This window comes from Gossypium hirsutum, chromosome D09 (genome assembly GCF_007990345.1).
Source record: "Gossypium hirsutum isolate 1008001.06 chromosome D09, Gossypium_hirsutum_v2.1, whole genome shotgun sequence".
NCBI classification, from domain to species: Eukaryota; Viridiplantae; Streptophyta; class Magnoliopsida; order Malvales; family Malvaceae; genus Gossypium; species Gossypium hirsutum.
In genome coordinates, this window is record NC_053445.1 from 42224204 (window position 1) to 42248616 (window position 24413).

Consider the following 24413-nt stretch of genomic DNA (forward strand, 5'->3'; position numbering starts at 1 on the left):
ATATTCCAGCTCAACATAACTTACGCATCTAAAATAATGCCAAATGGTGAGTCGTTTCTTACTTCATTCCTTGTTTCCCTTAATGAAATCTCTTCATGCAAAAGACTGATGAGTACTTCATTCCAATCCTCCTTATAAAGCACACCTTTTGCTTTGAAGTAGATTATTTTCTTTTGCTAATTTTAATGTCTTTAATGGGTGGGGTAAAGGGTCAAAATTAAGAATATCAGACTCAAGGGAACCCTTGATAGCCATAATATCATTAAACTCATGTTTGAACTTTGAATCGTGGATGTCCGGCAAGGAATAGTTCTTCCGAAAACCATTGAATACAAGTACGAAATCCTCTAAAAAACTCGACCTAAGTACCCCAAATTCAATAGGTTCAGAGACTGTCATCTACACCATTATTTTGATACACGACAAATCATGCAAATCAACATTCTCCCTTTAAATGCAAACAACAAACTGGGAACTGAGTGTGTGATTAAATCTTAGAAAGCAAAGGCATCCTAAAAAGGATTAATTATCCCGAATTAAGTTGGAAGTGCATCCTCGATAATGATATGCAAGAGTTATGAATCGGCAGGTCTTTTCTTGGTGGTGTATGGGTAATACTCTTTGCCTGTGTCTATTCTTGTTGTCTGACCTCCAGCATCAATCACAGCAGAGGTGACAGCCAGTGCTGTTCCGGCAGAAATGGCTGTTGAGATGCTCCTGCCTGCGAAATGGACAGCACCTTAATGCATTTATTGAACATTAACAAGTAGACAATCAAACTGACCGACATTAACATGGATAGAGAAACCAAGCTGGAATTCAATAATCCACATATGACAACGAGAGTCCCCTTTGTTCTCCTTTAAACTACAAGTTATGGAAACCCTGTCCAAAACAATGCTTTTACATGACCCTACACCACAAAAGATAAAATTCAGTCCCCTCCTTCCCCTGCTCTCCACTCAAGGATTTTATCACAACTTATCTTACTCAATTCTTATTGTCAAGTCATTATAGACTCCCCAGACAAACAAGCAACAGCAGTAATGTACAATTCATGCATTTCAGAAAGAAGAATTTAAAAATCTTAAACTAAAAGGAAACTATAGGATAATCAGAAGAATAGATTTTTTACATTTACATGCCACATAACTCCTACCACTTTATAAATAACAACTACGTAAACGGTTTAAGAAAAACCAATGAGAAACAAAAATGATTCTAAGCAACAAAGAAGAATGTGAGTATAACTTTAGCACCATTGTACGGATGGTGGTGGAGATCCAAAGAACCATCACAAGCTTCAATTTTGAAGAGGTAAAGCTTTCTAAGAAAGCCATCATCCATATCACTGAAACACAAAAATTAACATGATCTGGTATGGATGTAGAATATATACACAGTATAGTTTTCATTTGCCAGCCCAAAAGAGGGGTCTTTTGAGTATCTCACAAAGTTTTGTGTACATTAATATTGCATAAGAAACATCCAAGCTACATCATATTTTCATAATTGGTTTCTTTACAAATTAATAAAATCAGATAGCAGGTTTTAAAATGCACTAAATATTCTAACTGCCTAAATAAATATTTACCTTTGAAACCAAGAATGGAAGCCCCAGCCACAAAACCACCAACAGCACCGTTGACAAAGGATCTTTTCATCTTATAATTCTGCAACAGCTGCTCAACACCAATATAGACTCCGCCAATGGCAGCAAATGTCATTCCATAATTGCCCATCATCTTCAGTGTCCTTACAAGCCCTGGTAAGGCAACACTTCTCTCAACACGAGGCACATCATACCATGTAGCAACAACAGTTCCCCAGATAGTTCCAGCAACAAAACCTGTAGTTGCACCCTTGATTGTTTTCATCGTTGGCGTGTCATCATCCTCATAATACCTAAGCTCTGAACGGTCCATGGATATCTTCTTACTGCATAACAACCAATATCACCAAAAATAACCCCCCCCCAAAAAAAAAATCAGAAACTGGTTCAGCATCAATAATTGTATCTAGCCTATCTTTTATTGAAAAAGTAAATGACCAAAGTAAATACATGTAGAGACCACCTAGGACTTAGGTTCGGGCCACATAAACGAAGGTAGTTCTCTCCATCCCAGATTCCCCATCCTACTTCCTAAGATTTAAGGTAGAGAGTCTTCAGCCTTTGAAGTTTAAATGTCAAATTCTCACTGTTGGGTATCCCTTTGGGGAAACAACAACATTCGTATCATCTAAAGCAGATTATAAAAGTAGGCCTTCAAATAAATTACACCCCAAAAGAAAATTGTGAACTCAACGCATAAAATGAACATTGTCATAATGTCATCCCTTCATAAGAATATAGCAAATCCCTTACAACTCGAACAAAGCACAAGAATTCAAAAAGGTTTTCATGCTCTAGAGTACAGGGAAAAAGGGAAATTGAGTAATGGACAAACATTTTTTTCAGTTTAATGTGAAGATTTTAATCTTCAGGAGTAATCAAAGCTACTGCCTAACTGCTAACCAAACAATGCCCATGCAACAAAATAAAAATATTTTTATCCTGATCCCAAATGAGAAGAAATTTTAAAATGTTAGCCTAATTAAAGCCACAATCACAGAGCGAATAAATTATATAAAAAGATAAGAAAAAGAAAGAAAATAGGAAGTAGATCAAATTGAGAATCCAAAAGGATTGTAAAAGATTTGTGAAAAGCAAACCCTAGAGTATATGCATCTGATTAAAATATATATTACAATATACTAAGAAAAGATTATTTAAACGAACACCTATCGCTAATTGAGGAAATAAGGAGAGAATACTACCTTTCTTATGAAATCAGAGAAGACAAAGTGAGTAAGAGTGCGTGTGTGGTTTCAGGTGAGAAATGTTTCCGACGAACTCATTCGCTCAGGGACGATGCGCTACTAATATTTTCCATTTGCCTGTAATTTGTGTATTCTCCATTTTACCCTCATTCTTTCTATTGGGTTTTTTCTTTTTTGACCTTTTATACATTAGCTCCCCCACAATTGTTATTGCATTAACAACGAGCTCTTTATGTTTAAATTATTCTTCTTTTAATTAAGGGCTTGCGGAATTACGTAGAAGAAATAAAAGATACGGGTCTTCCAAAATTAAGATAAGGTTCCAATGAACAAAGTGCGTGCTAAGTAATTGTTTGACTCAATGTCTTTATGAAGCATAACTGTTATGAGACAGAACCAGAATTAATCAAAACGTTGATGTTCAGTTTAATGAAAACGGTACGTAGAAGCAGTTAGATAAAACGGGACATATTGGATAAGTTAGCTGGTTGAGGGTTATGCTACTAGCTTTAGATGATAGGGTGACCAAACTTGAGAGTTCCATAGATGATATGAAGGAGACTTTCGAGGAAGTTGATGGGCATACTGCAAAGCTGGAATCAAGGCAAGATTAGCTCAAGGAACAAATGGCAAAGGCCATCAGTGATTATATAGATTCGATGCAAGGGGTCCTCAATACTGTTGTGGGTAAACTGACTGAGAAGAATGATGCTCTTGAGTCTATGATGTTGGTCTCGAAGGAACAAATGTTGGATTTGGTGCTCTAAGTGTAGTATTTTCGTCTAAGTACACTTATAATTTTTCGAACATATTGGTTAATAAATTTATTCATGAATTACATCAATACTTTATATATTATCCTCACATGTTTTTTGCACGCAAAGCAAAATGAAAGAGAATGTTACTTATTGATTATCTAATGTTTAAACTAATACTAAAGGGTATTACATGGTCGGATCATAATATGGAAAAATAACTTATATCAGTAGATGAACCTAACCATGTCCTTAGTCTAATCAAGAATGAGAAAATTGGTTAAAAGACTAATAAACCATCTATCAAGTCCAATTGGGGAGATGGTTTGTCTTGGGTATTGGAGCGGGTGACTCTTAGAAGGTAGAGACATAGATATGACTGATTGAACTGACAATACATCGAACTGGACCCAAGAAGAACAAATCTTGAATCCGTTTATGGATTTATTCACTTGTGATGTTCATAATATGACATATCTAAATCTTGAGTGGATGACGAACTATGTATGCGTGACTCGTACACTTTGATGTAAGTGAAAGCCTGAGTTCGAATAGATAAGGAGCCGAAAGCTGGTATGTTGGGTGTACGACTTCTACAGTATGTAACGCCATTCACAATAGTGAAATTTATAGCTCGAGACATGAGTAAATGATATCCTCTCATTAGCATTACATGGTTGATGGAAAGTAAACATGGTCATGAGTTGTTCGTTTTTTTGTGATTGATGACTTGATCATTATTTGATAGTGATTGACTTTTCATGAAGGAAGATGTAATAGTTACCATGAGATAAAATAATATCATATTAGGAGAACGGATATTATCCCAAAGAGATTAAGGATATCCTATGAGAGTAACACACTTATGACAAGGTCATTGAACAAGCATTAATCAAGTTGCTTTTGTAATGGTATGTCATTGGGAAGAGCCTAGTCATGATAATATAGTGAAATGACTTCTTGACTAAATAAGTTTATAATTAATAGGTGAAAAGCTGAAACTTAATTAAAAATTATTTAAACCTCAATTGCATATGTCAAATCGGTCCTTCCGATAGCTTATTGAAACCAGAAATGAATTTCATGTTGAATCAAATGAACAAAATTAAATAAAAATGGAGAAATAGGAAATATTTGGAAATTATGAAGGTTTTCTCCAAAATGAAAATGAAAATGGAGAAATGAAATCATTTGGAAATGAATGTGGTTTTCTCCAAAATGTGAAATGAATTCATTTGGAAATGAACAAGGATTTCTCAAAAATGATCGGAAGATTGAGTTTATATTTTTGAGCTATTTTAAAGCCTAAAATTAAAATAAACCATACAGCCATAGTGTACAAATTAAATGGTGAAATATTAAATATATTTTCTCGAAAATTTTATCACGGCTAAAATCGTCATAATTTTTATCAGGGTAAATTGGAATGAGAAAATTATTTAATATAAATATTGAAGTTTATTTTTGGGAAATAGAAAAAATAAATATTGGGTCGAATCAAATTATAAAGTATTGGGTTAAAAGACCGGGAAGTACTTGTAATTGGACCCAATACAAAAGAAGCTCAAAAGCCTCTTATGTAATAAAGGGGGACGACAAACCCTAGTATATTTAACTAAGGTTGCCGTCCTCTACATCCTAGTAGAACAAGGATTTCGTTTTTTTAGTTGAAATAAACTTCTTTAATTCAACAAGGGTTCTAACTTCTCTCCCTATAAATAGATGACACATATAAGGCTATTTATACAAAAATTTCAAATATAATTATTCTGCCTAAAAACAAAGAGACTTTTATTCTCTAAATGTTGAATATGTTTTTTGAAATAACGATTCTATCGGTTTCTATTTTGAAGAGAGAGTTTTCGTTTTCACCTTAAAAGAAAAGAAAACTATTTCTAATTTCTGTGTTTGATTCATTTTGTTTGAGCCCAAACTCGAAGCAATTCGTGATACGAGAATAGAAGAGAAGATTGTTTGGTTGAAAGCCGGGAACGACAAGTATGATTTCTAAAATAGTCTGTTTTCAGTGAAATCGAAACAGTAGTTTCGGGATCACAAATCCAAAGTCGAAAGAAAATTTATTTTAATATTATTTTATGGTCTACATTATGATATAAGTATCATATGAAAATTTCGTTAAGAAATTTTACCGTTTACATGCCTAGCTTGATAAAAAGGATCAAATTGCATAAAGTGTAAAAGTTGAATTCTAGTAGCTAAAGGTATCAAATAACTATGGAATTTAAAATTGGAGGTCCTTATATGGCAAATAAATCATTTAGAGGAGTTCTTAGATAAGGATGATTATTCATCATTGGAATTTAGTAAATTATTAAGGTTAATTTTGGAAAGTAAATGATAAAATGATGATAAATAAATAAAATAAAACAAATTTTCATCATTTTCATCATCTTTCCTAAAAAAACATGGAAACCCTAGCCATGAAAGTTGAGTTCAAGCAAGCTTATTTTGCTTAATTAGGTGAGTATTCTTGTCCCGTTTTTAATGATTTTTATGTTTTCGGGATCGTAATAGCTTAATCTAGCTATCTTGGGGATTAAGTTGCAAAGTTATTAAAGTATTAGGGTTTTTTCATGGATGAGTATAGTTTAATTTTGAAGTTTTATGGTAGAAAATGAAGGGTTGTTATTAGATAAACAACTATTGTAAAGAGAATTTTGATGAAATTATGATTTAGGGACTAAATTGAAAAGATAAAAATTTATGGAAAAATTATGAATTTTGTGAAATACATGGGCTGCTATTAATATGTATAAAAATCGGCTAGGCTTGGAATAATGATTAAATTGAATGAATTTCACTTTCTGAGCCTAGGAACATAATCGTAATTAATTAAAAGTATAGGGGCAAAATAGTAAGTTTCCCAAATATGTGTGTTGGATTGAATTGAATATGAATTGTATTAAATTGATTTAAATTCATTCGTATAGATTTGGATAGACCTAATACGGATTTAGATCGAGGAAAAGAAAAAGTATCAGATTAATAGCCTTTGTATCTACAAACACTTGTCGATGTAAGTTTGTGTAACTAAATTGTATATTTGTATGATTTGAATTGAATATTGTTGTGTGGGTGATTTGTATAAAATGTCATGTATATTATTGATCACATATCCGACAAGTACTAAGTCCCGTTTGAACCTTAAAAATTTGAAGGATACAAATGACATGTCATTAGGGTTGCCGAATTGATTGTGGTCCTGTATGTGTTGCGGATACACCACAGCTTATATGAGCATCCCGATATTTGGCTCTCATGAGCTTCCCAATTAATGGCTCTTATGAGCTTCTCGATAATTGGCTATCATGAGCTTCCCGATATACAACTCACATGAGCTTCCCGTTTTATGGCTCGAAAGAGCTTCCCGTTAAATACTCGTATGGGCATACCTGTATATGAATTGACGGATTACAGATTTATACACCTCGTGTGTACTACTCATGTATCCAACGATATTTTAAATGGTTCAATGGGCTAATTTCTGATATAAGATAATATAAGTTTGAAACGAACTATTACCCGTATATACATGAAGTACATGGAAATGATATTACTTGATATACTGAAGCATGAAATGATTGTTACATGTATGTGAAACTTGCTTGATGACTTTGTTCATCCATGATGATGGGCTATTATATGTGCTTACATGGCTAACGTGTTGAAGATATGTGTTTAGGCTTTTGGCCAAGTTGATTGGAATATGTTTTGTATGTTTACCTTAAACGTAATTGAATGGTAAGTAAAATTTCATGTTATACGAACTTACTAAGCTTAAATGCTTACTCTGTTTTATTTTCCCTATTTTATAGTAATTCGGAAGCTCGATTTGGTTGGAAGTTGGTCAGAGTTACTTTACACTATCGATCGACCTATTTCGGTATATATAGTAAATCAATTTTGGTTATAATGACATGTATAGGTTAACTTGGCCATTGATGACATATAAATGTTTTGATGAAACTAGCCACTTGAATGGGTTGTGTTAGTATATTTTGATGTGTATATAAGTGGTTTTATCATGTTTGAAGTGTGAGTTTGATTATGCATATATATATGCATTTGGTTACCTAGATAAATATGAATATTTGGTAGACATGTTTTTAAATTGTCATTTGAGGTGCCTAAGAGCACATTGGTTGTATATGGTAATATGTCATGTTTAAGACATAATTTTGGCTTGTTTTGATTGATTTGTAATGACTTGATGATGTCCAAAAATGTTGATTTAGGTGGATGACTAATTGAGTGAGAAATATGGCTAGGAAAATGACCTATTTTTTTCTACACGGATAGAGACACAAGCGTGTGCCTCAGCCATATGTCACACACGGCCCCCTGTATCTTAATTAGCACAAAACAAAATGCTCACACGGCCTAGCACACAGATATGTGGCTTGGCTGTGTGACCCAAGTCAGAGAGCTCATAAGTTTAGACACAGGCTGAGACACAAATGTGTGTCCTTATTTCGAATGCCCATACGGCTTGAGACACGAGCGTGTCTCTTGACTGTGTGAGACACACGGCCTGGCCACACGGGCGTGTGTCCCCTGCACATTTGAAAAATTTTAATGTTTTCCGAAAAATTCTTTAAGCACTCAATTTAGTCCCGACTTGTTTCTAATATGTATTTTGGGCCTCGATGGCTCACATAAGGGACATTATGCTTGATTTCGATTGGTTTTTTATATGAATGCTATATGATATGAAATATCTATTTATTTGTTTTGTAAATTTTGGTAATGCTCTGTAACCTTGTTCTGGCAACGGATACGAGTTAGAGGTGTTACATTTATTGGTATCAAAGCTACGGTTTAGTCAATTATTGGACTAATGTAGCATATACGAGTCTAGCTATACATGCCATTATATAACCTGTGATAGTGTGATATCTCCTAACCATTTTAAACATGTTTTCATATAGCAATGTCATCTAACTAAGCTGATTCTGAAGAAGCTGAAGGTAATGCTCAAGCCTCTGTGCAAAGAGCAGCTTTAAGTAGTAGGAGCCCTGTATCTGAGGGCAGAGGAGGAGAGGCTAAAGAAGCTTTTTTCCAAATGATGAATGAATGGTTTATTGAATTTGTACGAACAAATTCAGGTGTGCAACAACCTCCACCCCTTCTTGTTCCTCAATCGGTTCCTGATATACTTCAAAGTATATAACTTATTAGAGCTGATAAGCCTCTTGTTGATAAAATCCATAAGTACGGTGCAGAAGAATTTTGTGCTACAGTTGAGGATGATCCTGAAAGAGCTTAATTTTGGTTAAAAAATACCATCAGAGTTTTTGATGAATTATCTTGTTCTCAAGTTGAATGTCTTAAATGTGCAATATCTCTATTAAAAGATTCAGTTTACCAGTGGTGGAATGCATTGATTTCTGTTGTACCGAAAAAAAGGATCACTTTGGGAATTTTTCCAAACTAAATTTCGAAAGAAATACATCAGTCAGAGATTTCTTGACCAGAAATGTAAAGAATTATTGGAGCTTAAACAGGGTCATATGATGGTGTCCGAATATAAACGAGAATTCGTCTGATTGAGCAAATATGCTAGAGAATGTATTCCGACTGAAACTGTAATATGTAAGCAGTTTGAAGTTTGAAGATGACTTAAACGAAGAAATAAAATTATTAGTCAGGATTCTTGAGTTGAAAGAATTTGTTGTATTGGTTGATCGAGCTTATAAAGCTGAAGAGCTGAGTAAAGAGAAAAGACAAGTTGAGATTGAAGCCAGAACTTCAAGTAAAAGATTTACGGGAAAGTCATATGAGTTAGCTTCGAAGAAATTAAAGAAATATCATGACCATTTTACTACCTCTGCGAGAGACTCCGATAGAGAGAGAGGTACCTGACACTCCAGTCCTAAATCTCAGGCTACATCTGTAACAAGTACGGGTAGTATTAGAAAGACCAAACCCAAGTGCAAGTACCGTAATAAGCTACATTTTGGTGAATGTAGAATGAAAAGTGGAGCTTGTTTTAGATGTGGTTCTTTTGACCACTATCTTATAGATTGCACGGAGAAACCTGAAAATGATAATATTAAAACTTCGAGGCCAAGCAACACAGTTACGAGAGGTAGACCACCTCGTAATCTTGAAAATACGAGTGGTAACCGTGGTGTGACAAAAGACTCCACTGTAAGATCCGAAGCACGAGCACCAGCTAGGACTTATGTTATTCATGCACGTGAAGGTGCTTCTGCACCAGATGTTATTACTAGTACTTTTTCTCTTATTGATACTGATGTAACTACTTTAATTGATCGTGGTTCGACTCATTCATATATTTGCACAAATTTAGTGTCTAGTAAAATTTTACCTATTGAGTCTACTGAATTCGTGGTTAAAGTATCGAACCTTCTAGGCCAGTATGTAATAGTTGACAAGATTTGCAAGAACTGTTCATTAATGATACGAGGTTACTGTTTCCCGATTGATTTGATGCTATTACTGTTTTATGAATTTGATGTGATATTGGGTATGGATTGGTTAAATTTGCATGATGTTGTGGTAAATTGTAAACAAAAGCATATAGTATTGAAATGTCAGAATGGTGAAATGCTTTGTATTAAATCAGATAAATTGGACGGGTTGTCTAATGTGATATCAGCTATATCAGCATAGAAATATGTGTGAAAAGGCTATGATGTTTGCCTTCCTTATGTGTTGGATACTAAAGTGTCTGAGTTGAAGATTAAATCAGTGCTAGTGGTTTGTGAATATCCTGATATGTTTCCAGAGGAGTTACTTGGATTACCGCCGGTCAGAGAAGTCGAATTTGTCATAGATCTTGTACCGGGAACAACACCGATATCGATAGCACTATACAGAATAGAGGTGATCATGGGCCGGGCTGGGCCCAGACAAAATTTTAGGCCCAGTTTCTAGGTCCGGCCCGGCCTAAAATATGGGCCTAAAAATTTGTCCAAGCCCGGCCCGAGAGAAAATTGCTAAACCTGAGCCTGGCCCGGCCCAAATTATATATTAAATATATATAATATATATTTGATTAAAAATAATATATATTTGATTAAAAATAAAATATATATTTAATATATAATTCGGGCCGAGCCGTGCCCGGGCCAAAAAAGTTTTACCCGAGCCCAGCCTATTTTTTAAATGGGCCTCATTTTTTTGCCTAAACTCATATTTCAGGCCTATATTTTTACCCGAACCATCCCATTTTTTGGACGGGCTGTCGGGCCGGGTAGCCCAATCCATGATCACCTCTAATACAGAATGACTCCTACAGAGTTAAAAGAATTGAAAGCATAGTTGCAAGAGTTGACTGATAGGGGTTTTGCTCGACCTAGTTTTTCACCTCGGGGTGTACCGGTTCTGTTTGTTAAGAGAAAAGATAGATCATTGAGATTATGCCTTGACTACCGTCAGCTCAACAAAGTTACAATTAATAATAAATATCCACTGCCTCGTATTAATGATTTGTTTGATCAGTTGAAAGGTGCTATAGTATTCTCAAAGATTGATCTTCGTTCTGGTTATTATCAGTTACGGGTGAAAGATTCGGATGTGTCGAAAGTAGTATTTAGAACTAGGTACGGACATTATGAATTTCTTGTGATGTCGTTTGGTTTAACTAATGCACCTGCAGTGTTTATGGATTTGATGAATAGAATTTTTAGACCGTATTTGGATATAGATTTGTTGTAGTATTTATTGGTGATATTCTGGTATATTCCCGAGATGATACTGAACATGCCGAGCATTTGAAAATTGTTTTGCAAACTTTATGAAATAAACAACTGTATGCTAAATTTAGCAAATGTGAATTCTGGCTTCGAGAAGTTGGTTTTCTGGGACATATAATATCGGTTGAAGGTATCAAAGTTGATCCGGATAAAATTTCAGTAATTGTTAACTTAAAACCACCGAGATATGTATCTGAAGTCAAAAGTTTTCTGGGATTAGCTGGTTATTATCAGAGATTTGTAAAAGGGTTTTCGATGATAGCTTTGCCGATGACACGGCTATTATAGAAAGATGTGAAATTTGAATGGTTTGATAAATGTCAGCTAAGTTTTGACCAGTTGAAAGCCCTATTGACTAAAGCACCAGTTTCAGTTCAGCCTGAATAGGGTAAAGAATTTATGATTTTCAGTGATGCGTCATTGAATGGTTTAGACTGTGTTTTAATGCAGGAAGGTAAAGTAATAGCCTATGCTTCTAGACAGTTAAAGCCACATGAAAAGAACTATCCGATACATGACTTAGAGTTAACAACTATTGTTTTTGCGCTGAAAATTTGGTGACACTATTTGGTCTGTGAAAAATGTCATATATTTACCGATCATAAGTGTAACAGCCCGATTTTAGGTCTAGTTGGAACAGTGGTTTCAGAACCACAAATCCGATGAAAAAAATTATTTTAAAATCATGACATGAGTTGCATTATGATAGAAAGGTTGCATGAAAATACTGATATGAAAATTTTATCGATTTAGTGATTAATTAAGGAAAGAACCTATTTGTATAAAATGTAGAATTTGAATTCTGGAAGTTAGAAGGGTTAACTAGCTATGAAATTGCATATCTCGAAAATTTCTACAGTGAGAAAGTAAGATAATATTCCTGATAGGGAAAAATAAGGAAATAAAGTGATAAAAAGGGTAATTGATTTATGTCAACATTAGTAAGTATATTATGACATATTAATTCAAGAAATGATTAAATTGCAAAAGTGAGAAAAGTTTTGTTACCCAATGGTAAATACTCAAAAGTTTAGGGGTTAAAGTGTAAATATGAAAAAGTTGAAGGACCAATAGTGTAAATATTTTAAGGGTAGAATAATCTAGAAACTAAGGAAAATGGATGAATTGGGACCAAATTGAATAGATGAAGAATTATGAGGGACTGAATTATAATTTTACCAAAGTAAGTGATGACTCAAGGATGGAATTTTAAAAGATCTAAAGGGCAAAATGTTCAATTAGAAGAAAGAGAAATCTAGAAAATAATGATGATGTTGGAGATATTTTAGATTAAATAAATAAATAAATAAATATTAGTTTATTAATATTTTAATTAGATTTTTAAATGATATTTTATTATTTTATTATTAATTGATTTAGTATATATATATGGAAGAAAAGATGAAGAATCATCTTCCCCCATGCACTCCAACGTATGAAGAGAAAAGAAAGAAAGAAACTTTCTTTTCTTTACAATTGGGTCCTCTAACCAAAAATCCTCCATTTACACTTTGAAATCAAACAAATTTCCATAACCACCAAGAGAGAAAATTGATATAGATATTATGGGGAGCTAGAATATCAAGTTAGATTCATGAAATAAAGGCTGAAGGAGAGAGAAAAACAAGTTAAAGATTGAAATCAATAGCACAAGGTAAGAACATCAATATTTCAATATATTTTTAAGTTTAATATTATTGAAAAAGCATGGAATTAATGCTATAGTAGAGTTTTCTTATATAAGGTCTTATGTTCTTGATATATTAGTGAAGAGAAATAAGTGAAAGTAATGGGAAATATTAAGGAGAAAGGGAATAAGGGAGTTATACATCTAGTAATCAACATTTTGCACTAAAACAGTTTTGGACAGCAGCAGTAGGTTAACTTTGAAAAATCACCAAAAATTGTGAAAACTGAATTAGAGGGTGAATAAAATATGAAATTAAATCTTATTGAGTCTAGTTTCTTATAGAAGAAACGGTGTAAGCAATAGAGTTGTAAATCATGAGATATGATAAATTTTATGAGACAAGGTCAGAATGAATTCGGGTTCCCCTGTCCTGACTTTGGAAAATCATAAAAAATTGAAGAAAAATAATTAATGGACTTAGTTTATATCTTTAAAATCCTTAATGAGTCTATTTTCAATAGAAATAAATGGGAACATCATCCAAATCTCGTACGAGGAGATAATTAATTTTTAGTGAAGAAGGGTCAAAACTGTCAGACAGCAGAATAGGGGTGAATTTAAAGAATAAACTGTACTTATTGGCTTCATAAAAAATTCTGAAAATTTTATGGTAAGAAGATATATGAGTCTAGTTTCAGGGAAAATTAGCAGATACTAATTTGGAGTTCTGTATCTCAAGATAAAAATAATTTAGTGACTATGACTCAGATGGACAGCTTTGAATAAATTTACAAGTAAATAGTGAAATCATAGATAATGATACTTATAAGCATGTTATATAAATTAAGGATGTGGAATGGAGAGGAGGAGGAGGAAAATAAATGTATGGATATTCTGCTAGCATGGGTTTGCATTATAAGTGGTTAATTTGCATGATTTGGGCTCGGGGACTAAATTGAATAAAAGTACAACTTTAGGGGTAATTTTGGAAAAATGTCAAAAATGACTAAATTGCATGAAATGAGTTGTTTTATTAAATGAAAAATTAATTTAGATCAAGATCGGGTAGAAAATCGAGAAAAATGGAAAATTACCAAAATACCCTTGTATCTTGGTATTTCTGCATATTAGCCTGGTAAGTTTGTAGGAACTATATTCTGTATAATTTTAATTAAAGTGAATGTTATTTTATGATGAATATTATATGGATATGTGTTTTATTATTGAAATTGAATTATTATTGGTAATATGTACAATTAGTAGATGCAGTGAGATGATTATCGGAAGCTTGATTATGGTTGGTAGGAAATGTTGCATTATTTATATTGTGAAGAATTATAAAAGCATGTTAATAATTTGAAAGTTTAACAATTTATGGAATTTTTATAACTCAGTTCAATACATTTACAAATGTATGTGTTCTAGTAATGCCTCGTACCCTATTCCGGTGTTGAATACGGGTAAGGGGTGTTACAATAAGAGTTTAAAGTATCTGATGTCACAAAAAGATTTGAATCTGAGACAGTGTAAATGGCTTGAACTGTTGAAGGATTATGACTTGGTTATTGATTATCATCTGGGAAAAGCAAATGTACTTGCGGATGCTCTGAGTAGAAAATCTCTGTTTGCCTTGCGAACAATGAATACCTGATTGTCATTATCTAATGATGGCTCAATTTTAGCAAAGTTAAAAGCTAAACCAACATTTCTACAGCAGATTTGTGAAGCTGAGAAAAATGATAATGAGTTGCAAGCTAAATGGGTACAATGTGAGTCGACTTCTGATTTAGAATTTCAGATAGGACTTGATGATTATTTGTTATTCAGAGGCAAAGTTTGTATACTGAAGAATTTAGAACTTATACAGAAAATTTTGCACGAAGCTCATAATGGTAGAATGTGAGACTGTTTAGTGCGATCTAATATATTCGCAACCAATAAAGAAGAAATGGAGTCTGTTGAGAATAAGGTTTTGAAGCTTGGATAATTATATTCAATTCTGCTAAGACGAAGAGGGATCGTAAGCAAAAATGGTTGATCTTTGTGGACATCAACATTGTAGACCGTAGGAAGAGTGCCATTGTTGATACAAGGGCATTTGATTTGTTCATATAAGAGAAATCCGTGGGTAAACTTGGTCTCTCAGTTAGCAAATTGACCAAGAGGATTAATACAGTAAATTCCAAAGAGGTCCCAATTGTGGGAGTAGCACAATGAGTTGAGCTATAAATCAGCAAGTGGAAAGACAAGGAAGACTTCGAGGTAATTCACTTAGATGATTATGATTTTGTTTTTGGCTTGAACTTCCTTGACCGAATTAATACTCTTTTGGTTCCTTTTACCTATTATTTATGTATCCTGGATACTTGTCAACAACAGTGCGTGGTACCAATGAGTCATGATAAAAAATGTGGAACCAAGGTACTGTCGTCAATCCAACTAGCCGAGGATGTTCTATGTGGTGAGAATATTGACTTGGTATATCAGAGTGCTAAGGATACCCTATTGGAAATGTTAGAGGTACAAAAAAGTGATACTGTTGAGTCATTAGTGGGGTTACCACCTATGAGAGATGTGGGTTGTGCATCATGTTGGAGAATATGCCCATATTGTAGTAAACATGTAATTATTTTCTATATACTTAAATGATAAATGAATAAATATAGTTAATTTCACATTTCACTATTATGTCTTTTGTGTTTCTGTCTTTTATGTTTTGCATGCATAGCAAAATTGTGACAAGCAAATATTAGCTCATTGATTATCTAAGTTCAAATTGACGATAAGTGGCACTTTAAGAATGTTTACATTACGAGAAAGATAACTTACTTTAGTAGATAATCTAAATAAGTCTGTAGTCCCGTAAAAGAATCAAAGTGAGTGTTCTATTCAAATATTTAAAAGAATTATTATGTCGTCTATAATTCCAATTAAGGAGATGGCTAGTCTTGGCTGTCAGAGCAGTTGACTCAACGAATAGATATATAAATGTATTCATTGGAAAAATGATACATTGGACTAGACTCAAAATGAATTAATTCTGAATTCGTTTGTGAATTAATTCACTTGTGACATTCATAGTGTGATTTACCTAAATCCTGAGTTAGTCATTGACCATGCGTATGTAACTCATATGCTCTGATATAAGTGGAGGCTTATGCCCTAAAGATGATCAAGCACATAGCCAATATGTTGGGTGTATGACTTGTGTATGACATGACTTTGAAATAATTTAATGGAGTTGATTTATTTTTTGTGGAATTAAATTGGACAGTCGTGAGAATTGTTCAACTAGAGAATTTGATTAAAGAATTTTATTGAAAAATTAATTTTGAAAATTCTCAGTGATTTTTGGGAAAATTAATTTTGATCAAGTAAAATTAAATTAATCAAAATAATTAAAATAAATATGATATTTTTGGAAATTAATTTTCAAGTTAGACAATTGACCCAATGGGTTAATTGAACTTGAAAGTTAGACTTGAGATTGAAAATTGGAACTGAGAACCAAAAAACTAAACCGAGACCCAAAGTTGGTTGTATCGGGCTTGACATGTGAAACCAGGTCGACTGTCCAACCGATGGGTGGACCAGACCGATTGGGCTGTCACTGGCTGAATCGAACCAGCTCGAGGTGTCATGAGGGTGTCGAGCCTGTGATGACACCATTTGGTATGGCGGTGCCAGTGATTATGACGACGACATTTCGATGGTCGACGGATTGTCGACGCCGGTGGTTCTTTGGTGATTGAGTAGTGGAAGAGTTACACTCCTACTGAGACTTTACCGAATAATTTAATTTCAAATTAACTATTTCAAAAATAATATTATTTTATATTTAATACTTATCTTGATAGTATTCTATTAATTTAATATTAAAGTGATTAAGTTTAATTATAATTAAACTCTCTAAACTTTCTCTATATAAAGTGAGCCTTATGTCATTATTTTTCATATACTTGAATTCAAGAGAAATTTGTAGAGAGAAAATTCTTTGAAGAAATTCTTTGAAGAAATTCTTTTAAAAAATTTTTAGAGATATTTTTCATATTTACAACTTAACTACAGAGTTTAGAGAAATTGCAAAATTACCTCACTGATAATTTTTATGAAAAATTTTCTGATTAGAAGCGAGCCCACACTTAGTAGACGTGAGCTTGAGGATAGTGAAGAAGACTACTTGGTCGAAGCGTTGATCTTAGACGAATTGAAAATGTATAATTTTGATTAAATTTTTATTATTTTAGATATCAAATACAAGTTCTTGTTTTTGGAAAAAAAATTAAAACTCTAGTTTTCCCTAAAACATATTTTACGCTGCGTTTTCTAAACCTGATTTTCCAATGCATCAAACTTTTATGGGAAAAGTAATGGTGCAAACTAGACAGTCGGACAGAGTAAATGTTATGAGCGAGGTACATCTCAAATACTTATCTTGTGTTTTACATTTTTATTTATCGTTGGCTTGGCAAAAACATAGGGGTCCTTTCAGAGTTTTGAAGTGGGTAAGCCGAGAGGCTTACAAATCAGAGTTAGAGACAATACCCAAGGTTAACCTGATGTTCAAAGTGAGTGTGCCAAAGTCTTTTCGTGTGGATCAAGAGGATCCTGATTGAGACCAGTAACAATGAGGACAAGTAAGAGTAGTGGTATAACACCCTTTGCCTGACTCGATCACTCGGTTTGAGCTTCAAAATGCTATATTCATTACTGGAGCAATTTACCGTCAAATTCATAGTAATTAATCTTTTACACATGCAATTCATTGACAATCACATTCATTTCATGTTAAATAAACAAATCCAAGCCTTAATTGAGCTTACAAAACTTCTTTTACCAACTCGAGTATGAAATATAACTAAATTGCAAAGTTTTTAAAATGTACGAATCGATATCGCCACTTCATCTAGTGCTCGTTACAACATGGCCATCTCAATATGTCATTTCACGATGACAAGTCTTAGCTCATCACGATGTCACGTACTTTAATGGCAACGTCGCGAAGTCTAAAATTCGAGGTCGCAACATGGCCCCTATTTTTGATAAAAATGAACCATTTGGTACCTATTTTATACTTTCCAACCAAACCTATCAATTTATGCATCAAGTACCAAAATCATTTAAATCAATAGGCTAAGAAGATACTAAACAAGCTTAACATCCATATTTAACATCTTCTTATGACAATTACTATTTATGCACCAGGTAAACTTAACATTTCATACCATGAATCAAAACACAAACCAAGCTATTCAATTACCAAAGTTTACCTATGCTAAAGATCTTTAAAACATACCAATTCACATCCATTTCAAACACTTATATACACATATGCACATCTAAAGCTTATAAGCATTAAATATAATCAACAACTATAAAGATTTGGCCACATTTTCAAGCATGTTACCATCCTTACCTCATTTCATACCAATTCATATGCCATACACATTTCAAACATGTAAATCAAGATAATCCATTTCAACTAGGCATCATAATTGCCAAATTATCCATAATATACTTAATTACCATAAGTAACATAACATACCAAGCTTTTCAATTCACCACAACCCCTGTACATTAGAAACACATCTAAACATCCTATATGTACATGCCACAACCTTAAGTTCAAAATGACCAAAAAGCTACCAATTTGGTGATAGGATAGTGTGAGCTTTAGTAAGATCCGACTTGACGTGTTCTGTAAGGTGATGATTTACAAGGAAAAAGGAAAACAAATAAGGTAAACATATAAAATGCTTAGTAAGTTCATAGGCATTAAACAAAACTTACCTTATTTTAATATCAAATAGAATTTTTTGAACCTAAGTGATGAAAATAAAATAAGGCTAATAGTTAGGTGATTACTTGTGAAATTTACCCTAAACAATTTTGCTTAAAGTTGTAACTCAACTATTTTCAGTTTCAGTCGTCATTTCATTACCAACATCAAAGGGCACCTCAAAACCCATAGACCCCGTTTACTCAACCGTTAATTTCGACTTTCCTATTGCAGATTTTTCCCGAGAAAAAAACCAATGCAAACAGCGGAGGACATCCGTAATCTCCCAATCGACATCACATTTTCTCGTCTTGGAGGTAACGCGCTAAACGATCACCTCAGTTAATCCCGAAAAATATTCGGTTTTCTCTATTTTCAGAACTTTGATGAAAACTACACTCTACAATTGATTTAACGATTTTTCTGTTTTCGTTTACTGAAGAATGGTTGGTAGATCGGAAGAGAATACCGTCTGATTGGAGAAAGAGATTGGCGGCGATACGATCCAAGATATCGAAGGAGTTCTCGGCGTTGCCTAAGGATATTGATCCCTATTTTCAAACCCTTGACCCTGAATGTTCGTTATTTCTTTTAATAGTTTTATTCTAGCCAATCAATTAAATTGACATATTTCGCTAAACGGTTGCGTGTACTTACAATTTATGTTTCATTCAAATTTCATTTATGCGATTGATATTAAAATTGATGAATTCTTTGGTTGGTTGTGAATAAGGAGAGGAAGTTTCCGATAGCTTTGCACCTTTTTGTTTGGGTTCTGTTCTTTTTTGCTTTTGAAGTGAAACTTTAAAATTTATGTGGATAGGAAACTAAGATTGGCTTTGCAACTTTGAGAAATAGTTGTAATTCTTTTAATTGTTTTTTTTGTTCTCTATTTTGGAGGGAAGGGGGTTTTGGAGTCGCTCTTAAGTGTAGGGAATATGTTTACCTACTACTGCTGAGCTAAATACTCTGCAAGCACTTACATGGTTTAATCTCCTTCAATTGTACTTGTACATTGACAATTTTTGTTTGAATTAGTCTTTCACAAACATTATAGTTAGCCATTGGTGCCACCACACTCTTAACATGTGTTGGAAGTTTGTAGGTGAAACAATTTGAGTAAATGGGTGTAGAATTGAGGAGAGTGGAGTAGAAAACTCTTTCCTATTTTTGTTGGGAGTGAATTCGGGAGATGGATGAATTGGAAAGTACATAGGCTAGCTATTATTAGTTTAACCATTGTGGCTTTATTTCAATTAAGAGGAGGAGGGGGGGGGGTAAAAAAGGACCAAATCATTGATGTGAACTACCCTAATCTCAACCTTCATGATTTAATGTTATGTTTGGTATTGATTTTGAAATTTCGGATCTGGGTTTTATTTGCTATATAAATTGAGAGAAAGAAATGCTTACATTATGCATAAATTAGTTAAGATTCAATATGATTATATATTTGAAAGGTATAGAAACATGAATTTCAAATTCACAAAAATCTATAGGAACATGAATGTCAAATTCACTGTTAAGTAGGCATATAAATGTTCATTAATTTGTCAAATAATCATGAATACTGTATTCATATGTATTTTTACCACAATTTTCAGTATTATTGAAATCCAAGTTCCCAAACACAACCCAAGGGGATTTATCAAGTGGGATTTCAGGAGTCTAGTTACATCAGGAACTGCCTCATTTCCTTTTGAAAGATAAACTCTCTTACAATTTTAAATAAACCCATTACCCCCATTCATGCTGCTCTTTTTCAAACACTGAATTGTCACCTACCATATTTGCGCTTTATTTTTGTTTTCTGGAAATCCCAGTCTTCAACACCAGTGATCGGACTAGATTTTTTTTAAAGGACTTGAAACTGACAAATGAAGACTGTGTAGATGATAGAGGAGGATACTGGCCATTAGCAAATCAGAGAACAGTGATCAGCACATGAAATGGACAAACACGTTTTCTTATGTGACTGTGCAATATATCATGTGTGGCAGGAAGTGTGTTGTTGGTTACAACCTTTGATCATAAGTTGATAAGTGAATTTATTTTTTAATAAAATAAAATTCCTTTTTTTGGGCACATGTTATCTCTCTATGTTTCTCTCTCTGCTTGAGATAATTATGTAGTGTGTGGTATGAAGTATCTCAAAAGATAGTTTGGATTTTATTGCTTTGACTGCATTTTCTTGTATTTGTTTTAACGAGCTTTTCTTTTTTATTAGAGTTTTCAGAATTGGTTACCGTTTTCCTGGTTATATGATAACTACCGTACTGCTTTCAGGGATTGGTTACTTAGAGGCCAAGAAAATATATGATATTCTTCTTAAGTTGACTCCAGAAAGCCGGAACATATTTGGTCGGCTATCAGGTGCTGCTGTAAGACAAGAACTCTCTCTCTTTCTTTCTCTCTCTCTCAGTGCACATGCATTTACTTAAAAGACTCAAACACTTGCTTGCACACCAATGGAGTGAACCACTGGATCTTTGTAATAAATGCAATATCTGTATTAATCCTTTGGCAGGGATCTTGGGAAGCAATTGTGCGTTCTTTTGAGAAAGATCATCTATACCTTGGCGAGGCTGCTCAAATAATTATTCAGAATGTAAACTATGAAATGTGAGTGCATGTTTTGTTTGGTTTTAATCTTCTTTGGAATGAATAACACACAAGTATTGCTTTGCCATTGATTGATGCACTTTGTTGATAAGTTTTCTTTAAAATGTAAAGCCCATTTCAGAAAAAACAGGTGCAAAAGATTCAGCAACAACTGGCTGAACTTGAACGCAAGGAAGCTGATATAAAAAGAAGTGCAGCTCTATCAGCTGCTAAATATGCTGAGGCTTGCCAAGAGCTTGGGTTGCAGGTTTTTATATTTATATTGATGGTAGCAACTTGCTCCGGTTTATATTCTTTTTTGCTATCAATGTGTTAAAGTGGCAGTCATTTGACATTACAGGGGAAAAATGTCAGGCTTGAACTCTTAGAGACTGCTAATTCGCTCCCAAGTACATTTAGCAGGATTCTAGAAGTCATCAATGGTGATTCTGTTTCACGGGGGATCGAGTATTATTCTAATTTTGTCAGAGATGCTCATACAGAAAACGATGTAAGACAATAATCAAAATCAGAGAATGCCTGTCTTTGTTGCTGTTTTTAGCTTTTCCTTTTGGTCTGCTTTGTATGTCGACTTTTGTGAGTTATATAATGTTGCTGCTCACTAAAATGATTTGCAGAAATCTTCACTTGCTGTCTTGCTGAGCTTGAAAGATATTTGTGAAAATCCTCCATCTTTGAGTGTGTCTGCAGCTTCTGAGACCCTTGATTTGGAAAATACTCATAATGACATAGACCTTGGGAGGGGAGATATAGATGTCAGTGCAGATGCTATTGATTGGGATATCTCTGTTGACAATGCTCAAATAGATTGGGATATTGGTACTTTGGAAGAAACAGATGATGGTGGTGGTGGTTTAGGCCCATATGAAATAGTTAATGCCAGTGACATCTTGCAGAGTTCTTCACCAAATGAAGTTGCTGAATCCGATAAAACCCCATTAGATAAAACAGAAAACCCTCCTGAAATTTCTGTGTCAGATATATCCTGGGACATAAGTGTTGAAACACCACAAGTTGATGTGATTGATGAAGTAAGCTTACCAAATATACAATTGGAAAATCAGACATATGCTCCTGATTCCTTACCTCTTACCCGAGGAACCAGGGAGGAAAGGAGCCAACTTTTGGAGACAGAATACAGAAATAAGATTCTGGATGATTTATATGAGGTATATGCTGATTAATCTTATAGGATTACCTGATTGGCTCATATTGCTGTAATATTCCTTTATTTTTTTGCTAATATCTCATTCGAAGAGAAGGGTTCAGTAATGGCCGAGTCTATGTAATTTGGATTGATGCGTAATGAGTTTTGGTTTAGGAATGCCATTTTACCTTCTCTATGAATAAAATAAGAGAAGTAAAACAACATTGAAAACTCATCTAGTGCATACTTGTCATTATGGTGTAATTGTTAGTGTCCTTAGATCAAAGCTTATTTCTCATTCGAAGTTTTATGTTTGGTTTAATGTTGTTTTATCAGATGAAGGCATTTTTGAATCAGCGATTGGTGGAGTTGAGGAATGAAGATACTCTGTCCTTGCAAAATCGAGTCCAAGCAGTTGCTCCCTTGGTGCTACAGCAGCATACACCTGATGCCATCGAGACAATTATATCTGATGTTTCATTAGCGATTTCACTGCTGACAAATAGGAAAACACGGGATTTAATCATGATTCTCAACTCTAAAAGGTGCAACTTGATAACTAAGTTTACGTCTATATGTTGATTATTTTCTTATTTTTACTCTTTTGTTTCCTTAAATTCTCTTTTAAAAGAAATATGCATCCAGACTTTGTATGTTTCACAAGCAATATGACTGGAGCTGATGAGCTGAACTGACTGGAATTCCTCTGCAGAAAATTGATGATTAGTCCCTATGAAACAATTACGCGATAATAGTAATGTTGCTAGTGAATAGTGATATTCCTTTCTGCTTTGAAGAAGTTTTAGATTACTAATCTTCAATCTCACGATAGGGAAATCGCAAAATGTTGTAGTAAATTGATAGATTGGTACAGATTAATGTCAATTCCACTACTGGTTTCAATCAAGCCATAAAATGGCAGCTATGTTTTGTTCGAGCATCGCAAGGATACATTATCAGATTACAGAATAGTTTGCAGAATGATAGTTATTGGAGATATGATCATGCTTTTCAGGTTTCTCTTAAATGCCTTAGCATTTTGTCCTATTATCAGTCTCCGTCTCAAAAGTGTTATGTAGATTTGGGTTGCCCTCTTCAGGTCTTTGCTTTAACTACATCTCTGCCCTCATTAGCCAACCTTTTTGTGTATTGCTTCGTATTTCCAGCTTTAGAAAGTTTTCTTTTTTGGGGATAAATATTGATAGTGAGCTATAATTATATACAACAAACCAACTTTGTTGTTTTAAGTTTCAGATTCCTAGACAGACTGGTTAGTACATTGGAGGAAAAGAAATATCACGAAGCAAAGTTAAAAGAAGGATTGAAGGATGTGGCTGCCAAACGTATGGAGCTTCAGAATTCTCTATCTTCTTCATGGCCAAAGCAAGTAAGTTGTCTACCATATTGTCAAGTTGAATAGTAGTTGATTTATGGTGCTATTAAGCTTTAAAATTGATAGGTAATAAATCAAATTTGGGAATAATTAAACTGCAGGAAGCTGCACTTGCAAAAACCAGGGAACTGAAGAAACTATGTGAAAGTACCCTTTCATCGGTATTTGATGGAAGACCCGTTCATATAATTGGAGAGATCAATGCCTTGTTGAATACCGGTGTTAGCGCGCATGATTTGACTTACAGTTAGAGAAGTGAAGTTTGAAGACCAGTTAACTTTGCCTGTTTGATTTAGGAAAAACTCGTACTCATTGACTGATCCTTTTAATTCCGGAAGAGCGTATTCATAATGATCGACTGGTCTAATTGTCATTTTTATTTTATTTACTTTTTATAATCTCGTTTGTAAAATCTATTTCACCAAACGAGATAAATTAAGTCATTAAGAATATCAAGCCTCATTTTCTTAAATTTTACAATCAGATTAACGGATTCCATTTTAGAATGTAAATAAGAATATGGAA

General features: G+C 33.8%; 2 protein-coding genes across 4 annotated transcripts; one reads left to right on the plus strand and one right to left on the minus strand.

Moving 5' to 3' along the window:
- Nucleotides 1–217: 217 nt before the first annotated feature.
- Nucleotides 218–3118, minus strand: LOC107891264 (outer envelope pore protein 16-3, chloroplastic/mitochondrial). Of its 2 annotated transcripts, XM_016815996.2 has the most exons (4): nt 2818–3018; nt 1595–1938; nt 1260–1351; nt 218–721 (listed from the first exon to the last, which is right to left on the minus strand). In XM_016815996.2, the coding sequence occupies exons 2-4, from the start codon at nt 1923–1925 to the stop codon at nt 662–664; spliced, it is 483 nt and encodes a 160-aa protein (XP_016671485.1). In that variant the 5' UTR covers nt 1926–1938; nt 2818–3018; the 3' UTR covers nt 218–661. The 2 variants fall into 2 exon arrangements, with proteins under 2 accessions (XP_016671485.1, XP_016671486.1); XM_016815997.2 differs by lacking the exon at nt 1260–1351 and having other exon boundaries at nt 2818–3118.
- Nucleotides 3119–18867: 15749 nt separating this feature from the next.
- LOC107891263 (CDK5RAP3-like protein) lies at nt 18868–24338 on the plus strand. Of its 2 annotated transcripts, none has more exons than XM_041100724.1 (10): nt 18868–19043; nt 19169–19303; nt 21013–21107; nt 21254–21348; nt 21460–21595; nt 21689–21838; nt 21966–22517; nt 22832–23040; nt 23744–23882; nt 23990–24338. In XM_041100724.1, the coding sequence occupies exons 1-10, from the start codon at nt 18983–18985 to the stop codon at nt 24137–24139; spliced, it is 1722 nt and encodes a 573-aa protein (XP_040956658.1). In that variant the 5' UTR covers nt 18868–18982; the 3' UTR covers nt 24140–24338. The 2 variants fall into 2 exon arrangements, with proteins under 2 accessions (XP_040956658.1, XP_016671484.2); XM_016815995.2 differs by having other exon boundaries at nt 23750–23882.
- Nucleotides 24339–24413: the final 75 nt, after the last annotated feature.

Coding starts and splice junctions, on each gene's coding strand:
- LOC107891264 (XM_016815996.2), bottom strand. CDS start 1,925: ATGGACCGTTCAGAGCTTAGGTATTATGAGGATGATGACACGCCAACG. Junction 1,352..1,594: donor TTCCATTCTTGGTTTCAAAG/GTAAATATTTAT, acceptor TTTGTGTTTCAG/TGATATGGATGATGGCTTTC. Junction 722..1,259: donor CCACCACCATCCGTACAATG/GTGCTAAAGTTA, acceptor TCCATTTCGCAG/GCAGGAGCATCTCAACAGCC.
- LOC107891263 (XM_041100724.1), top strand. CDS start 18,983: ATGCAAACAGCGGAGGACATCCGTAATCTCCCAATCGACATCACATTT. Junction 19,304..21,012: donor TCAAACCCTTGACCCTGAAT/GTTCGTTATTTC, acceptor TACTGCTTTCAG/GGATTGGTTACTTAGAGGCC. Junction 23,041..23,743: donor ATGATTCTCAACTCTAAAAG/GTGCAACTTGAT, acceptor TGTTGTTTTAAG/TTTCAGATTCCTAGACAGAC.